At 50.4% G+C, this 18003-nt stretch overlaps 1 protein-coding gene and 1 long non-coding RNA gene across 8 annotated transcripts in view; one reads left to right on the top strand and one right to left on the bottom strand.

The window, feature by feature from the left end:
- The window catches only part of PLXNA2 (plexin A2), a 205642-nt gene that overhangs the window by 127895 nt on the left and 59744 nt on the right, over positions 1 to 18003 (top strand). Inside the window, exons 5-9 of the mRNA XM_038542031.1 lie at positions 4470 to 4570; positions 7902 to 8025; positions 9724 to 9877; positions 10507 to 10603; positions 13630 to 13744. Of these exons, the coding sequence (XP_038397959.1) occupies positions 4470 to 4570; positions 7902 to 8025; positions 9724 to 9877; positions 10507 to 10603; positions 13630 to 13744 (591 nt within the window). The remainder of the gene's footprint in view (positions 1 to 4469; positions 4571 to 7901; positions 8026 to 9723; positions 9878 to 10506; positions 10604 to 13629; positions 13745 to 18003) is intronic.
- LOC119876427 lies at positions 7268 to 11996 on the bottom strand. 7 transcript variants are annotated; one of them, XR_005361861.1, is made up of 4 exons: positions 11884 to 11996; positions 9095 to 11334; positions 8714 to 8813; positions 7268 to 8166 (listed from the first exon to the last, which is right to left on the bottom strand). It is a non-coding gene; the product is annotated as an uncharacterized LOC119876427 (long non-coding RNA). The 7 variants fall into 7 exon arrangements; XR_005361858.1 differs by having other exon boundaries at positions 8714 to 11334; XR_005361856.1 differs by having other exon boundaries at positions 7268 to 8813.

The following is an 18003-nucleotide window of genomic DNA, read 5'->3' as shown; positions in this document are numbered from 1 at the left end:
CCGGCCCAGAGAAATAAAGCACACGCCGTACATGCAGGCCCTGTGTATAACTTTAACTTTTCTGGCACCTGGATTTTTTTACAGTTAAGAGCAAAGAAGTGAAATGCATCATAGATATTATTTAACCCGGCATCTGAGAATTTTCCTTTTTAACATGTGTCGATAAAAAATATTCATCGTGATGTATTTTTTTTCCCTCATACGAAATCTTCAAAACTCAGGGCGCTTGTGTCCTTAGAGCCCGTCTCAACTTGAACCAGCCACGTTTCAGATGCTTGTGAGCACGTGAGCTAGTGGCTCTCACGTGGGACGCTGCAGGCTTAGTAAAAGTATTTCCTCTTTGCTCTGAATTCCCTCAGCTGTCTTGCTGTGCCTCTCGCAGAGTGTTCATCACTCGCTTGTCTTTTTATTGCCAGTCTGTTTGCAACGTGAAGTTGATGGCTGTATTTTAATGCTGCAGTTGTCTTCAACCTCACTCCCCTGAAGTGCCCAACACTGGCCTGTATGTGGGATGTGATCGATGAATACTGGTTGATGAATGAACATAGAAACACAAGAATTATCGGAAAGACAGAGAACCCACGGAACCATCTGGCTTTGAGGGTCTCCTCCCAGTCCCCGTGACATTTCTTGCCTCTGGTTTGTGCGTGGCTAGTAGATCTTGGAGGAGAGAATCGTTCAAGTTTTAGAACCGTGCCCCCCCCCGCCCCAGAAGTTTCCTGTTTCACTTTGCTCTTCAACTCCATGCATTAAAAAAAAGAGAGAGAGAGAGAGAGAAATTCCCACCAGGAGGGCCCAGGAAACAGGAAAAATAGTTGTGCTATTGGTTTCATGTTTGGAGAAGAACAGGGTTCTCACTATCTCCGTGGCACTTGGCGTGAAAGTGGGCTTTGTTGCCGGAGACACTGCCCCCATTCAGGGCCGCCTTTCCCAGCTGCTGAGAGCCGGGCTGTGTTTTGACAGACGGGCCGAATGCAATGCAGACAGTTGTTTTAATTTCCAGCCAGATGCAGACATCACTCACACGGAGCCCGAAACCCAAGAAAGGAAGGCTGGGCCCTGGGCTGTGGTGCTCAGGCCTCAGAGGGTGGGTTTGAAGGGGAGCGGGCGGAAGCCCCCCACCCCGGGGCAGTGGGGTCACAGAGATCCTGGCAGGCTGAGAGTTCCAGGCCCAGGAGAGGCACACTTTCAGAAAGGTGCTCCTTGTAGGAATCAAAGGCCATGAGTCAGAGGTCAAGGGTTGCTTCTTAAAGCAATGTGATGAGGCCAGTAGCTGGTGGCAATGGCTGGATGGTCTCTTTCATTTATTTATTTATTTTAAAGATTGATTGATTGATTGGTTGATTGATTGGATAGAGAGAGAGAGAGCACATGCAAGAGCCAGAGTGGGTGGAGCAGAGGGACAGGGAGAGGGAGCATCTTAAGCAGGCTTCACGCCCAGCACGGAGCCCTATGTGAGGCTCCATCTCAGGACCCTGAAGTCATGACCTGGACCAAAATCAAGAGTCAGACGCTTAACCAACGGAGCCACTCTGGTGCCCCTATATGGTCTCTTTCAACTGTACCAAGTCATTCAGGACAAAAATTGTGAACAGTCTCAGGGAGGAGTTAGGTAAACTGGGAAGTAGAATCGCAAAGGCCAGAATGTGAAGGACAAGTACAGCCTCCCTCTGAGGGCAGAAATCCCTCTGCCAGCCTTCCACATACCTGTCACCTTGACTCTGCTTATGCATCCCCGTGATGGGAGTTCCTTGCAGAAGCGAGTGCTACTGGACAACCTAGACCTTCCCAGGTTGGGCTTTCCTGAAACTTGGCGCCCATGAGTCCTGCTGTGGCCGTACTGCTTCCCTTCAAACGTTGGAAAACCAGGATGCCTGGGTGGCTCAGCGATTGAGTGTCTGCCTTCAGTTCAGGGCGTGATTCTGGGGTCCTGGGATCGAGTCCCACATCGGGCTCCTTGCAGGGAGCCTGCTTCTCCCTCTGCCTGTGTCTCTGCCTCTCTCTGTGTCTCTCATAAATAAATAAAATCTTTAAAAAAATAATAAACGTTGGAAAATCACCTCAAGACTCATCTTCTCAGACCTCAGTAAACATCCTAGATCCCTCAGCTGGACCTCAGCTGTTGCATCTGGATCCCGCCCCATCCTGACCACTCTTCCAGAAAGGACCTCTGGTTGAACGACACCACTCCTGGAGCAGAGACCCGAGCTGTGCACTCCCCACTGTGGGCTGGCCTCTCTCCACCCTCATACCCTATTTATGCAGCTCATGAGCAAATTAGCCCCTTGGCTAATATCTCATCCTGTCGGGCCATACTGGACATGGCTTCAACTCACATCCTCAGGTCTAGTATGTGGGCGCTACTTCAGACTAACCTCCACTGATATACCAACTTCTTAAACTGAATTGCAAGATTTTGCTATTATCCTGCTTGCATTTCATGTTTTTGTTATTAGAAGGTTAGGACTGTTTAAAGCTGATCATGGGGCAGCCCGGGTGGCTCAGCGGTTTAGCATCGCCTTCAGCCCAGGGCGTGATCCTGGAGACCCGGGATCGAGTCCCACGTCGGGCTCCCTGCATGGAGCCTGCTTCTCCCTCTGCCTGTGTCTCTGCCTCTCTCTCTCTCTCTCTCTGTCTCTCATGAATAAATAAACAAAATATTTAAAAAAAAAAAAAGCTGATCATGGCCGCTCCCTTACTGGAGAGCTTTGTAATATGAATATTAGGTGTTAGGATATGGTAAGGAGGAGCACCCAACAGAAAAAGGAAGCCTCCTGAGGCTGGTGCACATGACCTTTCTTGGTCTGGCCCCTGAGTATGTCCCCTGACATCTCACGATGCCCCGGCCAGGCCACACCCTTGCGTTACGCTGAACTTGTCCATGATACTCCTGCTCGTGACATCGGTCAGCATGCAGCGCCCTTACGGGTCTCTGCCCGGCCCGCTCCTGCCCTCGCTGACTCACACTTACCCCAGTAGCCCCTGCCCCCTACAAGTTGGGGGGCCCCTCCTGGAAGGGCCCCTCCTGGAAGTCACACCCGTCCCATGCGAGGAGCTCTGGCTTTGCAGTCACCAACTCCCCCTGGACTCTGAGCTCTGCAGGGCAGGGCTCTGTGTCCTGACGGCTGGTATTTCTGTGTCACATAGCACCGGAGCCTCCTTATGGTGACATCTGATAAACATTTGCTAGAGAAGCGTGTTAAACTTCTCCCAAGCCTCTCAGGAGGATGCTGTGAAAGTGTCTCCAGCAGATCCTTTGTCCATCTGCCAGAGGCCAAACACCATGGGGCTGGCCCCTGGGGGGTGTTTGCACTTGAGTTCACACAACCAGTGGGTGGGGGACCTCTACACCCTGCCAAAGGAGAACCCATCCCCAGCCCGGCAAATGGTTTTGCAGCCCAGCAGCCTCCTGCCCCGACCAGTGGCAGTGCCTGACATAGCAAATGGAAGACTTCAATCTTCTGATCTTCTTACCTGGCCTGAGTACCACACACTGGGCAGGTGGAGGTGTCAGGTCCAGGCAGGCCCACCTCAGGGCCCTGCGGGACCCCACGGGGAATGGACGGGAGCTTGCTGGGGCTGCACGCTTGGGGTAGGGGGCAGGGACTCGATCTGTAAAATCCCACTTTCCCCAGCAGCTCATCTCTGTGGATGTTCCCATTTAGCCAGACTTTTCAAAGGATGGGAGATTTACTAGAAAAATTGAATACAGACATCAGAGAATGGGATAATTGGATCCAGGTGGTATGTTTGGTTGGCTGTAAAGAGACTGTGCCATATGATGAATATTATTTGATAGGAAAAGTTTCTCCTTCTCTCCCTTTTTAAATGTTTTCTGTGCCTGTGAGGGGCAGGATGTCTCAGCCCAAGCCCAGCTGAAAGCCCTTCAGAGACAAGTCGGTGGCACTCAATAGGCTTTCCACAGAGTTTTAACCATTTTCAGCACTTAGCAGGAGCCTGGCCAGCTCTTGCAAGGGCGTGGTGGGCAGAAAGAGACAGGAAGGAGGCACCTGGGTGGCTCAGCGGTTGAGCATCTGCCTTTGGCTCAGGGCATGATCTCAGGGTCCTGGGATCGAGTCCTGCAGTCCCCGCAGGGGGCCTGCTTCTCCCTCTGCCTGAGTCTCTGCCTCTCTCTGTGTGTCTCTCATGAATGAATAAATAAAATCTTTAAAAAAAAAAAAAGAGAGAGAGACAGACAGACAGGAAGATTGGTTTCTGCCCCTGGTGAAGGCAAGAAGCAGCCCTGGGCCTGCCACCCCCAGAAACACATTCCCCTTAGCTGTACCCTCCTTGCACCAGGCAAACAGATGAGAGCATAAGGGAGGCCACTGATCCCCCCTGCCCCCCGCAGTGTCACCTCTTTAGGGGTGGGGACAGGGCAAGTGTGGGTGGGTGTAGGTGAGTCTGAACCCGCATCACCCAGTCGTCACTCCCTGATATAACCACACTCTCTTTCATCTTTCCGCTAGATCACCAGGGTCCCCGTGGAATCCTGCGAACAGTACACGACCTGTGGGGAATGTCTGAGCTCGGGGGACCCTCACTGTGGCTGGTGCGCCCTACACAACATGTAAGTTGGGGATCCTTCGGGAAAAGGGCTCAGAATGCAGATGGCCAGGTGCTTTCCTGGGAGTGTTGATGAGGATGTGACTGTGGTTTCCAGGGAGAGGAATTTCCAGTAATTCTAATCCAGGTTGGAGAACAGGAAGAGAGGCCACACGGGTTGGAGGGTCCTTCTTTTCCAGAGTAATGCCCTTGCCTCTCATCTCACTTCCAAATTCTGCCCTCCAGGCTGCTCTGAAGTCTGCACCTTGTCGACGCTGGGGAGGGTAGCGGTTCCAGAAGAACTCACGGGGGAAGCTGTAGAAGCTCTAGGGTTTCCCCAGAACCTCCTCAGTGCCTCCTGCCGCCGGCGTGCAGAGGGCAGTGTGCTGGGGTCGGGGCCTGGGGGGTCTGGACTCCAGTGAACTGCTGTGTGACCCCGGCTGGTCCACGGAGGACTTTGGGCCTCCATTTCCCCAGTGCTGAATAGGGATGATGCCTGCCTGGCAGGTAAACCGTGAGGATTAAATGAAATAATAAATGTTTTCAAAATAAGGAAGCTCAGAATAGGCTGTACCAATCAAAATAATTATTATGAACTCTGAACCTTTGGGAGGACCCTTCTGGCCTCATTAATTCATGATTTCAAGAAGTCTGCATCTCCCTCTAACTAGCCTCACACCCCTATTCAGATACATCCTGGCCCGTTGAATACCAGCTCAATAGAAATGCAAAATCACACTTAAACTTCCTAATTCGAAGGGCCCCAGAGGGAGAGAAGAGGGTGAAAACCCGAAAGGCAAGAGCTGGCTAGGAGTCCTGTTCCCCAATGGAGTTGGAAGCTCCGTGGCTCCCTGCCAGCCAGCAAAGCATCTCCATGAAATGTGCCGGGTTTGGGGTGGAGGCGGAGGCGGAGGGCCAGAGTTCAGGGTCCTGCACAATAGCTCTTGGCTTCCAGCCTCTGCAGCAGGTGTTGCGAGGGCTATGGAGGGAGGGGAGCAAGCAAGCGCCTCACAGATGCAAAATCCGGACTGGATTTGAGCCCACAAAGAAATCCTGGGTTCCCTGCTTGGGTTCGGAGGTTAAGAGGCTCAAGAAGTTTGGCCAAAAATGCTCTTGCTAGAACCCAGGCGACGGGTCGCCACTTAGGTCAGGCAAGTGGTACAGATGCCAGCGCCCCAGGAACGGCAAAGGTGGCTGACGCTGTGCTTCCCCTCAGTGCGGCCGACCAGCGGGCCAGCTGAATCTCTGTCAAGGGGATTTCTTCCTCCAGGGAAGCTGACAGCTGCCCCCGCTCTGTGCAAAGTGTCCTAGGCTACGTGCCCTCTCATTGTGCAGTGGGCATGCCAGCCACACCGCCCACTCCCTGCGCCCTAGCCTGCCCTCCCGGCTTCTGTGCCAGTGGCTCTTCCTGCAGGTGGCACATGCCACTCCGACATGGGGGATTGCCATTAATTCAACAGCAAGGACAACCGTGTCCCCCAGCTCCTGCTTGAGCCTGCTCATCTGTCTCAGGGGTGGCCCCACACCACCCCTGTCATCTTCTTGTCCGGGTGGCTGTGGCTTCTAGAATGACTGAGCCACATCAGGACAGTCTCCAATCTCCTCCATCCTCGGACCCCCTTCCCCGTGGCAGAGAATCTCTCCCATCTACGGGGCACACCTCTGCTTCCAGCCACCCTGCCTGTCTGCCGAGAACACGCGTAGGTTTCTGTCTCTACTCAGAGCTTTCTCCTCTTGGGTCTTTCTCGTGGTCACCAGCCGTCCCACGGTGCCCTCCCACCTGCCACCAGTGGCCTGCCTCAGGAACGGGAGGGAGCTGGGGGGGGCCCACCTCCAGCTCCCTGGACTCTAATGGAGCCAGAGGCTGAGGGAGATTGTAGGAGAGGCTCTGGGTCCGGGGGGATTTGAAACCTTCCTGTCTCTTCTGCATGCCTTGCTCTTGCAAGTGTGTTATTGTCTCCAAGGCTATTTATCTCTGTTAGGGCTGTTGCCATAAATAGTATGATAAAAAAGAGCCATTTCAGTGAGTCAATGAGATAAAGGCTCCAGTCAAGAGCTCACTTTAGAGCTATCTTAAGGATTCACTTAAACCTCAATAATTCTTTTCTTTGACAGCATTCATATTTAGATCCATTATGTGCCTGGAAAGGAAGAGGGGAGGGCCCTGGTGGGTGGGTGGGGGGGCATGAGGGTGGGGGGAGTTGGGGTGGGAATCACTGCCTGCTTGTGGCATCTTGTGGTTTGTCGGGGGCTATTCGGTCTGGAAAAGCCCCAGCCCTGGAGTGTGCTCCCCTGTGACGTAGGTGGCAACCAGATGCTACACCATGCCCACCTGCCACCCTGGGCTGAGATGAAGCTGTCGGGAGACGAGGCCACACAGCTTGCAGACGCAGGCAGCCCCGGCTGCGACTCCTGGTCTGCCTCTCTGTCTCCAGGCATTATTTCACACTGCAAATATTTATTTAAAATATACCATGTGACAGGTAGATATCTCAATGAATAAAACATGGTCCCTGCCTTCAGAGAGCCATTAGTCCAGCCACAAGATCGCATGCACACTGACCCACACATTTTGGGGGTGTGGAATAATAACATGAATGGTCTTCATCATTAATATTTTTATTCTAAGGGCTAAAAAGCCATTTTCTTTTTTAAAAAATCTATGTTAGAGAGAGAGCATGCAAGAGAGAGCAAGCAAGCAACGGGGAGGGATGGAGGGGGAGTCTCAGCGGGGAGCCCCACCCAGGCCTCCATCCCATGACCCTGAGATCAAGACCTGAGTCGAAATCAAGAGTCGGACCTTCAACTGACTGAGCCACCCAGGAGCCCCTAAAATGCCATTTAGGTACTTAATTTTAATCCTTACACCAGCCCTAGGAGGTAGGGTATTATCACTATCTTCACCATTTTAGGCTTGAGGAAACTGAGGCATGGACAGATTAAGTTGCTTGCCCAGGGGGACACAGTACGAAGTCAATTGCAGGGGGTGTGGGGAGTACCCAGGCCCTCTGGCTCCAGGGCTCATATTCTGCAAGTCTTGTGTGCTGCTCCTCACATTCTCCAAACTTCCCACCCTTGCTCCACGAATGTCCTATAAAGATGCTGCCTATCAGGAGCTATTCTCTTGGTCTAAACCGTATGTCTCATACTGAGGGTTAATCCCACCTCCTCTTAGTCTCTGTGTAACTGTGATCAGGACCATCTGGGAGTCACCCAAGCCCTCTGGGGTAAGTGAAAAGTGTCATGAGAAGACAAGCTACGAGCCTCAGAGCAGCAAACCCCTCTTAAAAACCCCCAGGGGACAGTGAAGATGGGTCTCAGAGGCCTGACCCCTTGTGAATCTGTGTCTGCGGCAGGTGCTCCCGCAGGGACAAGTGCCAGCGGGCCTGGGAACCTAATCGATTTGCCGCCAGCATCAGCCAGTGCATGAGCCTCGAGGTGCATCCCAGCAGCATCTCCGTGTCTGAGCACAGCCGGCGGGTAAGAAACTCCTCCAGGGGGCTGGGGCTGGGGCTGGGGCTGGGAACGCGTGTTCCTTGAACACGTGTATCTGTCGCTGGCTCACACTTGAAATGCTCCAAGGAAACGGTGTTTGTAGACAATGAAAGCCTACGGTAGCTCCTATGGTAAAGGGCACAGTCATTCTCCGCACTCCTTGCAAACTCATTACCCATTGATCTGTTTTGTAAATCTAGATTCTGCATTTAGTAACAAACCTCTACAACGTAGTGCAGTCCGACTCTAAATAACACATTCTCGGCTGTGTGCTGTATTTACATGCCTCCACTCCATGCAGTTTTTCACAGAGACCTAGAGTTGCCTGTGTGTGTGTGTGTGTGTGTGTGTGTGTGAGAGAGAGAGACAGAGACAGAGACAGAGAGAGACACATAGAGGAGAGACAGATGCCAAGAGACTGAGACATAAGTCACAGTCAGTGTGTACTTAAAGAGAATATTAAAGAGAATAAAATAGCCCTTAACCACCTGTCGAGGTACAACCTCAAATATTTCATGTCCTTAGGCCCTGCGTGATTATTTCATTCTGAAGGTTTTATGAGCATTTACGGATGTTAATTAGTTAATGAACCTTCCAAGATTTTGGTTCATTCATCCCCACCAGGAGGCTCTGATTCCCATGGAGCTGAGGGAACAAACAGGGGAGTTTGTACCTAAGTCTCTTGGCCCCATGGAAACGAAACTGGGGCAGAGATTCAGCAGCAAACAAATGTTTGGAGAGGCGAGGTGACGCTCATTGTGAGTGAGAAGCCACTGCAAATAAATACAGCCAGGTGTTGGTAGGAAGACAAAGGGAGACCTACCTACAGTGCGGTTCCCAACTTGGAGGCTCCGGTGGGGGGGTTATGGGGAGGGAGGGTATTGTCACCACCATGAACCCTTATGGTCACTCCTGGTTGCTCCAGGAAGCCAGTCGCATTTTTTGCCTATTGTGTCAGATTTCACTTAGATGTTCTATTGTGGTAATTGAGAACAAACTCATTTCGGGGGCGGCGGCTGTGGTATTTTTACCATTCAAAGGAGGGTATGCAAACCTGAAAAGGCTGGAAGGCACTGGCCTAGATCAGTGGAACCCATCGGCAGCAGCAGACATCATCCGAGCTGCTGGTGTCCACATTCCTTGCTTTCTCTGATCCCCACAGTTCCTTGTGAAGCCACTGTCCTACTGGAAGGGAGCTGTCAGCCAGCAGAGCACCTGCTGGGCGTTGGGGGGACAGAGAGGCAGAACCTCTAGGACACTCACCATCCTGATAAGCAGCCCCGGAATCCTAGCCAGAGGGAGGAGCTAGCTGTCTTCCACCAACCTAGTAAGCCTCCAGATTGGAAAACCAGTGTTAAGGCTTGATTGCAAAAGGGCTCAGCTCATGACATGCTTTCCATTGTCATGGTTTTTCAGGTCAGAATGATGAGGGCCTGAGATGGATTTGGGTACCTGTCCCTCTAGTGCCCCTCACCCAGTCCTTTCTGACGCTGGACAAGACTGAAAAAGAAATGAACAGTGATATTAATAAAGACCATTGACTGCACTACCCATGTCCTCCTGTAGAGATGAGGTTGGGGGAGATTGGTCAGCAAGCAGGCCACAGCAGGGCCAGGCCGGAGCTCAGGTCTCCTGAGCCCCTAGGACTCTTCCTACGGCCTCATCTCTTTGCTCCACCCACAGCTCAGCTTGGTTGTGAGCGATGCTCCTGACCTGTCTGTGGGCATCTCCTGTGCCTTTGGGAACCTGACGGAGGTGGAGGGACAGGTGTCTGGGAGCCAGGTCATCTGCATCTCACCAGGGCCCAAGGATGTCCCTGTCATCCCTCTGGATCAAGGTAAGAAGTGCGTGCCATGACGGTCACATGCCAGGGGCTGCCCTACCAGAGTGGTCAAGAGTAGAGGATCACAGGGGAAGAGGTGGCGAGCACTAGCACAAAAGTTGCCTGACCAAGCCTTCATATCGCAGACCCTAACATGGGCTTATATAACTTATTTGAGTTTGAAGGCTAATTATCATGCTCCAAAGCAAAATTCAGAAAGAAGGAAATCCCTTGCTCCCATTTGGGCTAAGTCTGCACAGCGCGCAGAGTTTCTCCAGACTTCCCTTCCCTTCTAGGGATGGCAGTGGCTCCAGCCAGTGATTTTCAGTGGGCTTCTCCCCATGGAACCTGGGGGCTTGAGGGGTTCTGGCCTAATATTTCTGAAAGTCCTTCAGTAACTGAAGATGCCTGACCAAAGCAAGGGTTTCTTTGGGATGTGATTCATTCTGTTTCCCCTAAGAGGGGGCTTGAGGGCGTCTGGGTCTCAGTGACGGGTGTCTCAACAGGACCAGAGGGACCTTCTTGGGAAGAGATGACCCAGGCAGCATTTATCTACCATCTGTGCCCCAAGAGAGCCCTGGAGTGGCTTAATGGATGGTCCACTGAGTCCCCAGGATGTTACCCTCTCCTTTTTTTCTCCCCAGACTGGTTTGGGCTGGAGCTGCAGCTGAGATCCAAGGAGACAGGGAAGATATTTGTCAGCACCGAGTTCAAGTTCTACAACTGCAGTGCCCACCAACTGTAAGCACTCACTGGGCGCAAGTCTCGCATCAGGGCTGGATGTGGGTGTGGGGGTTCTCTGAGCTCCAGCCGTATTGGTTTCACCTCCCAGTCTCTTCATAAATATTCCTTCTCAGTTCTGTTCAGTTTATTCAGTATTTTCAATGGAATGGCATTCACTCTCCACAGCCTCTGATCCCATCCAGACTCCCCAGCAACCCTACCCACAATGCTCAGGCTAAGGCAGTAAAAAGAAAGCATGAAGTGAAGACAAAGGTCATGGCCCCATGACCATAAGAAAAGTTTTCTCCATTTTAGATGAAGTGGTGGCTTTGGATGTAGAGGTTGACAGTGAAAGGAGTTTAGATACATCCTCCACAGCCAAGTGGAGAAGGACTCAGAGGTAAGAGGCAGCTCTGCACACAGCTACCCGCAGAAGGGGACATGATATAAGGGCCCCAGGCTGGGAGGGCGAGAGGAGACTTTAACTCCACTGTGGTCCAGACACAGCCTATGTATGACTTTGCAAAGAGGAGGGGGAAACCAGACCAAAGCAGCAGCCTCCAGAGGGACTTGAGTAGAGCCCAGCTGACCACACCCTTCATCCCCAGCAGTGGAGCACTTACCAGTGGTACCCACAGCTATGAGATTCTACAGCTGTGCAGGAGGAGAGACCATATTTAGCTTCTGCCTATCTTCTCTGGAAGAGAAACTGAGAGTCCTTCCATACAAACTGGGAACTCACAGACTGCCTGGTTGAGAAAGAGAGAAACGAGTCTCTTTAATAGGGCCACATAAAGGCCACTGGACCAGTGGCCATGGACATTGCACCAGGACAGAGCTCAAGTGACAACTCCACATCAGAGGGAGCAACAATTGGAAATAGTCTATGGATCTGTTTCCCATTATTCCATTTCCCAGGACAGGGGTAATCTGAAGTCTGTATAGCTCCAAGACATCACATCTGTGCGGTCCAGGCTGTGGACAAGATGGGCTCAGCAATCCATGTGAGGAGATGGTCTGTTTGCAGCTATACTCAAAAGGAATCTTTAGCTATTAAAATGAGAGACAAATGAGCCAGTCCTCCTAAGTCTCCCCTTCTCTGATCTTGATTTTTATGACAGGAATCAGCTGCTGGAATTCTAGGCTCTCCACAGTAGTTAAGGAAGGAGACACAGCTGAACCCCATTGCGACAAGTCAGTAGATAAGCTGGGAAAGACGGGACAAGTGGTAAAAATCGCCTGGGGCGTGGACAGGGCAGTAAGTGCAGGAGCAGAAATAAACAAAATTGCCCACTAACCAGTGCGTCCCAATCCCAGCTAACCCAATTAGGAGCAATGCAAGCATCTTGGAGAAAGAAACCGCCAACCTCCTTCTCAAACTCCAGCACAGTGGTGATGGAATTCATTGTTGGTGAGAGCATCCTCATCTCCGTGGCAGTTCAGTGTGATGTCACCACTTTGCATTGCTATAGCAACAGAAATGCAGTCACAGGCAGCAAGTTTTAGCCAAAAAAAAAAAAAAAAAAAAAAAAGGCGGGTCTCCTTGACAGCAAAGGTTCCATTTTATTGCCAAACACTATCTTACCCTTCTCTACACCTGGCATTCACAGCAAAAAGTCACAGAATCAAGTTCTATCCCCCTGCTTTTAGTATGGTAAACTGAGGCCCACAGGGAATAAGCGCTACAGTGAAGGTCACAAAATTAGGCCGGTGGAAGAGCCAGGCTTAGAACCCCATCTCATCATTCTTAGTCCATTTTCATTGTTTTACTTGCTGAATCCTAAGATGTTAGCGAGAAACCAGTCAGTGTGGCCTAAGCTCAGAGACAAAACAACTTTGGATAGATCTGGAAGGGGATAAAACTGATCAGCACAGGGAAGAGGAGGCGTAGATGGGCTACTGCACCCAAAACACAGCAGCGTATTAGGGGGTCACCCCTGGATGGAGACTCATCCACCCAAATGTAAAGGGAGTGACCACCAGATGGCGCCAGATTGCAGACCCAGCGGTGTCCCCTCCAGGTTGGTCTAGTTGTCAAAACCTAGATTTGTGGAGCTGGCAAGGAGCAGAAAGACCAACCCCACCTACAAAACCCAACTCCATCATAATGGTCTGGCCATACCCAGCCCCCAGGTGAAGCGGTTACGGCTACCCTGGCGAGAAATGCGGGAGCCACACACCTACGGCTACCTATGCCTGGCTACTTGGAGAGAAGACAAAATTACCATATTGTGAACAACCCCAAAGCCCAGAAATGCAGGTGATTGAACCAGCGGTTGACACTGCAAATGTGACTTAAGAGCTTGAAATAACGGGCAATTTAAGCACTTGAAAATAACACTCACATTTAACATTGTACCTTTCAAAACCATTTCCTACACATTATCTTGTTTGATGCTAAACAGCCCTGTGGAGCAGACGGGAAAGTTTTATTACAGACGGAATGAGGAACTTGCAATGCAGAAAGCAAGTGACTTCCTCAAGGTGACCCCAGTGGCAGTGGCGAGACGGGACTGCTTGTCTGTCCAATTTCTATCCCTGTACTTGTCCGTCTTCTAAGTGCCTTAGGAGCTATTCTTCTTGTAAGTGGTGGGATGCTGGTAAATGTTTAACCATCAGCGATCGAGAAAGAAAAATAAAAACCCAGTATGTAGCATTTGCCGATTTCTTTGGTGTAAATACTCTATCCATGGCTGATTTCAAGCTATGAACGCGAAGCCAACCGCTTGCAAAATTCCTGAAAATGTAAATGATCAGTGCCCATGAGCTGATGCAGGCCAGCTCTAGCTCACCGCCACTTTATAAGTTATATTATTTCCACTTCGGACTTTTTGTTTGTTTGTTTGTTTGGAGTTTTCTGGTCCTATGAACATCTTCAAAGAAGAACCCAGAGTTCTCAATGCTGGGGGACGCCCCACGAATGAACCCTCCTGAGGGAGGGACTAGGATAACAGACTGCCACCATGACACATGGGCTACCTGGCACCCTTACCTTCCCCATCCGTTCCCGTCTCTTTGTCCTCTTACTATCTTCATCTTTGCAGGTGCCTGTCTTGTGTCAACAGCGCCTTCCGCTGCCACTGGTGCAAGTACCGGAACCTCTGCACGCATGACCCCACCACCTGCTCCTTCCAGGAGGGCCGGATCAATATTTCAGAGGTAAGCCAGGCTCACCTTGGCATGACGATGTTCCTGGTGAATCTGAGTGGCCCTCTCTTTTCAGATGGGCAGTCCAAGTCCAGCGGCTTGGCCGTCTCTTTGCCCTGACCCGTCTTGGTCTTCTTCCCGGAGACTGTGTGTTAGAAAGCCCCATTACTATAAAACTAAAAAAAAAAAAAAAAAAAAAAAAAGTGGCAGAAAATACCCCAGGCAGAGAAATGTGCTGTATCTTCTAGATGCTTAAGACTCTCTACATTCAAAGGCTCGGGAGGAACTAAGGGTTGACACTGAAAGCCGAGAGGACATATCCAACCAACCAGACTCCATTGTCTAGAAGAAGGCAGTGGACGACATTTATTCTTTGAGTCTAAGCCCTTTGCTTGGCTGCAGACATAGTCCAATTCAATAGAACATTCACTCTCAACCATTCTTTCATGCCAACCTCTCTTCCAACTCTAAGTTTCAATGATTCTTTGACTCTGATGTATGACTGGGTGGGTGGCCTTAGAGAAAGAGAAGGAAATACAGCTGATGAAAAGAACCAGGCCCTGCTAAAGAACCTGGCCCTGCCAGTTTGAATATACAGTCAGTGTTCCATCCCTAAGGCCTGACCCACCTTTGTTATCAGCACAGCAAAATACAGAACTGCTTGTCTCTCCAATGAATATCGCATCCAATGATTATTCATGGATGTTGACTTTCTTACACACTCATGGCATGCTTTAGGAAAATGAAGCCTGCTTGGTCATTTTCCCTTTCTTGTGCTTCATGTTCCTCGCACCCTACCATGGCCAGTGGTTGGGTTTGAACAACTGTAGAGACCTGCGTATTCATCCAAGTTGCACATGCGCATATACACATGTCCCCCTCTTCTTCCACCTTTTAGAAAATCTGCAAAAATAAGTGACAGTGTAGCATTTGCATATTCCACTGTACTCTTTCTATACACATGTCCCTTTTGCAGTAGACTAGAACCTTCTTTTTTTAAGATTTTATTTCTATTTATTTGAGAGAGAGAGCATGAGCAGGGGGATGGGCAGAGGGAGAGAGAGAGAGAGAGAGAGACAGAGAAGACTCCCCACTGAGCAGGAAGCCGGCTCTAGAAGGATCATGACCTGAGCCGCAGGCAGCCAATTAACCAACTGAACCACCCAGGGGCTCCTAGGCTAGAAGCTTTGTGAGGGCAAGGGCTATATTTTATCTTAAAATCCTCAGTGTGGTCTTCAGTGAATGTTTGCCGAATACATGCTTGAAAGACTGGATGAAGGAATGGCCGCTTTACCCAAATGCCATTGATAGGGAGGGTTCCTTGGATATACTTGTCTAGGATTTCAGGAAATAGAGTCTCATGGAAAAAAAAAAAATAGAGTCTTATATGTCTCCTAATCTTGATAAAGGTGCCTGTTGTTCCCATGAATAAACCTAAGAAAGTAGACCTCGATCTACATATTTTAAATCATCATGATGCATACTTTAAATATCTTATAATTGTATTTGTCAATTATACCTCAAAGAGCTAAAAATAAATACATAAATAAATAAGAAAATAGTAGGCCTTGAACCATTCCTCAAACACACACCCCCATGGCCTTGAATTCTTAGTTTCTCAAATAATGTTTCCTATTCAGCCAGAAAAAAAAAAAAATGGAATTTGCCTGTCTTGAAAGAGAGATACATAGATGGTGCCTACAGGTGGTACTTAAGACAGGCCATCTGCAGGTGCCCCAGCGTGATGGAACCAGTTATCTAGTGCCCTGAAAACCTTTCAGAAGAAGATTTCCCTCCAGCCAGTTGGTGTGCTTTGAGGCAGCTGACCTGAAAGTACCACCCTGGTCTTAGTGGACACTGGAAATTAATCCCAGCCCTGAGATCTGCAAGGAAATGGAACTGCTTTCAGGCAAATCTTCTTACTCAGAGGAAAGGGCCCAAAGGCTATGGGTATGGAGTGGAGGATGGTTAGCGCAGCCAGGGAGTCGACGGAAGAATGGCGAAGGGAGGAGAGGCCAACCAGGAACAGCAGAAGCCGCAGGCGAGGCTGCTCAGAGGCGAGGTCTGGCAGTGAGAAGACCGAGGTGAAGGGTCTCAGAAACTGACCTTCACATGGGCCACTTCTCAACTTCTAAGTTGCGTAATAAAATAAAGCAGGGCAGACCACAAAACGCAGAGAGAGAGAGACGTGCAGATCTAGACGAGAAAGAGCAGCTGCTTCATTTTCTTCCCGGGGCTCCCCCTCGGGCAGAGAGAAACCCAAAGCCAAGCCTGAACGCGGCCTGCAGCTGGAGTGAGGGCAGGAGGAGTGGCGCACAGAGCAGGACAAATAAACTCTGCTGGGGTGTGGAGGCCAGAAGGCTAATTGGAAACACGCCGGCCTCCCTCATGCCCTTTAGAAGTCACTGGAACACGGTTCCCTCTCAGCCACAGGGGAGACACTGAAATGTTCCAGAGAGCTGGGCCTAAGAGGAGCTGTTGCCACCCGGCCAGGCAGGATTGACTTCACGCCGTGGGAGCCCTGGGGGGATCCCAAAGGCTTCCCATCTCCTTGCAGTTTCACTTTCCTTCCTGAATGGCTGTTGCTTTGGGGCGGAGCGGTCCTCTGTGCCCCCCTCACGTCCCCACCTCCCCTGAGTGGGGACCCGGCGGACTGGACTGCCTTTCTCTTCCCCCTGGTGGGTGCACGACCCTGGCTCAGGCCCGGGGAGTGGCTTTCTGGAGGCCGGTGGTGGAAGCCCCGTCTGCCTCTGGCTCCTCACTTGGCTCAGGAAAGAAAATAGGGTCAGGTTCCCAGCAAGCTTGGGAAGGCCACAGCCTCAGCTGCCTCGGATACCGCTGGGGCTCTCGGCCACCACCATGCGCACACCCCTTCCCGGCAAATAGCTCCCAGGCCCTGCCCTTTTCGGTCCAAAGCTCTGCTTCTGGGGCGCCCCATTCCTGACAATGTGGGCCACAGCAAAAGTGCACGTGCCCCGCCTGGGTGCCTGGGTGAGGTTTTCCTTACTGTATTAGGAGTCTGATCTGATGTCTTTAGGTTTTTCTGGGGACTGGAAATCCCTTAGAGTATAAGAATATCTTTTATACTTCCAGTAAGGGCCCCCTAACTTTGAAACCAAATTTTTCTGTCAGCTTCCTCGAAACAGAGATAACTGGTGAGGTCCACTGATGTATAGAGCAACGTTAATGGACCCCACATTGGGGAGTCTCTCACATGTGACGGGAGTTCTCAAAGCGTTTACGTCAGGGTAGGGAAACGGCAGGAGCAGCGTCACCTGGGTACTCGTTAGGAATTCAAATTCCTGGGCCCTATCCCCAGTGAGTCCAAAGATTGAGAATCACTGACATGTGGCATCTCCATTGATTCTCAGAACGGGCCTGCAGTTTCAGATAACTCATATTTGACATATGTAGTAACCAAGATGCTAAAAATTTAGGTTTTTTGCCCAAGGCTACAGAGAACTCCGGCATCCAAAAAAGCTGAGTACAGTATGCTTTCTGCAGGAAATCAGAGCCAGTTAGCTTGTTGGTCTCCATGGTCACAGCCACACTTGCCGGCCAGATCCCAATTTGGCTTTTATGCTGTTTGGTCATGAGGTGGTTCAGGATATGCAGGGACTGGTACAAACCCATCTCCACTGTCGGAGAGACGGCCCATGGAAGATGGGTTAATAGTGCCACTTCCAGGTACACAACCAGCCAGCTCATGAGGTACATCTGCCTACTTCTTTCCGGAGGTCTGATGGACCGAGTCTATGCTCAGGCCTGACACAAAAGTACCTCATTCAGAATAAAAATATTGGCAGTGAACGCGTATCGAGTGCTTATTATATATGCCACATTTCATATATATATACACACACACACACATTTAATCTACTCTATGAAATGGATTCTTTTGGGACATCTGGGTGGCTTAGGGGTTGAGCGTCTGCCTTTGGCTCAGGTCGTGATCCTGGGGTCCTGGGATCGAGTCCCGCATCAGGCTCCCCTGCTTCTCCCTCTGCCTGTGTCTCTACCTCTCTCTGTGTGTCTCTCATGAATAAATAAATAAAATCTTGGAAAAAAAAAAAAGAAATGGATTCTATTACAGATAAGCAAACTGAGGTTTAGGTAAGTTAAATAATGTTCCTAAGATCATCAGATAAATGCAGAAGGCATGACTCAGAGTAAATGTCCCCAGGTGGGCCGCGGGTAAGTCCTAGTCCTTCAATCCTGTATTCACATACACACGCGCATGCACACACAAGAAATACTCAGTGATGTTCATG

Source organism: Canis lupus, chromosome 7, assembly GCF_011100685.1.
Source record: "Canis lupus familiaris isolate Mischka breed German Shepherd chromosome 7, alternate assembly UU_Cfam_GSD_1.0, whole genome shotgun sequence".
Lineage (NCBI taxonomy): Eukaryota > Metazoa > Chordata > Mammalia > Carnivora > Canidae > Canis > Canis lupus.
The sequence above is the reverse complement of the archived record's forward strand: the minus strand, read 5'-3'. Positions and strand labels throughout refer to the sequence as shown.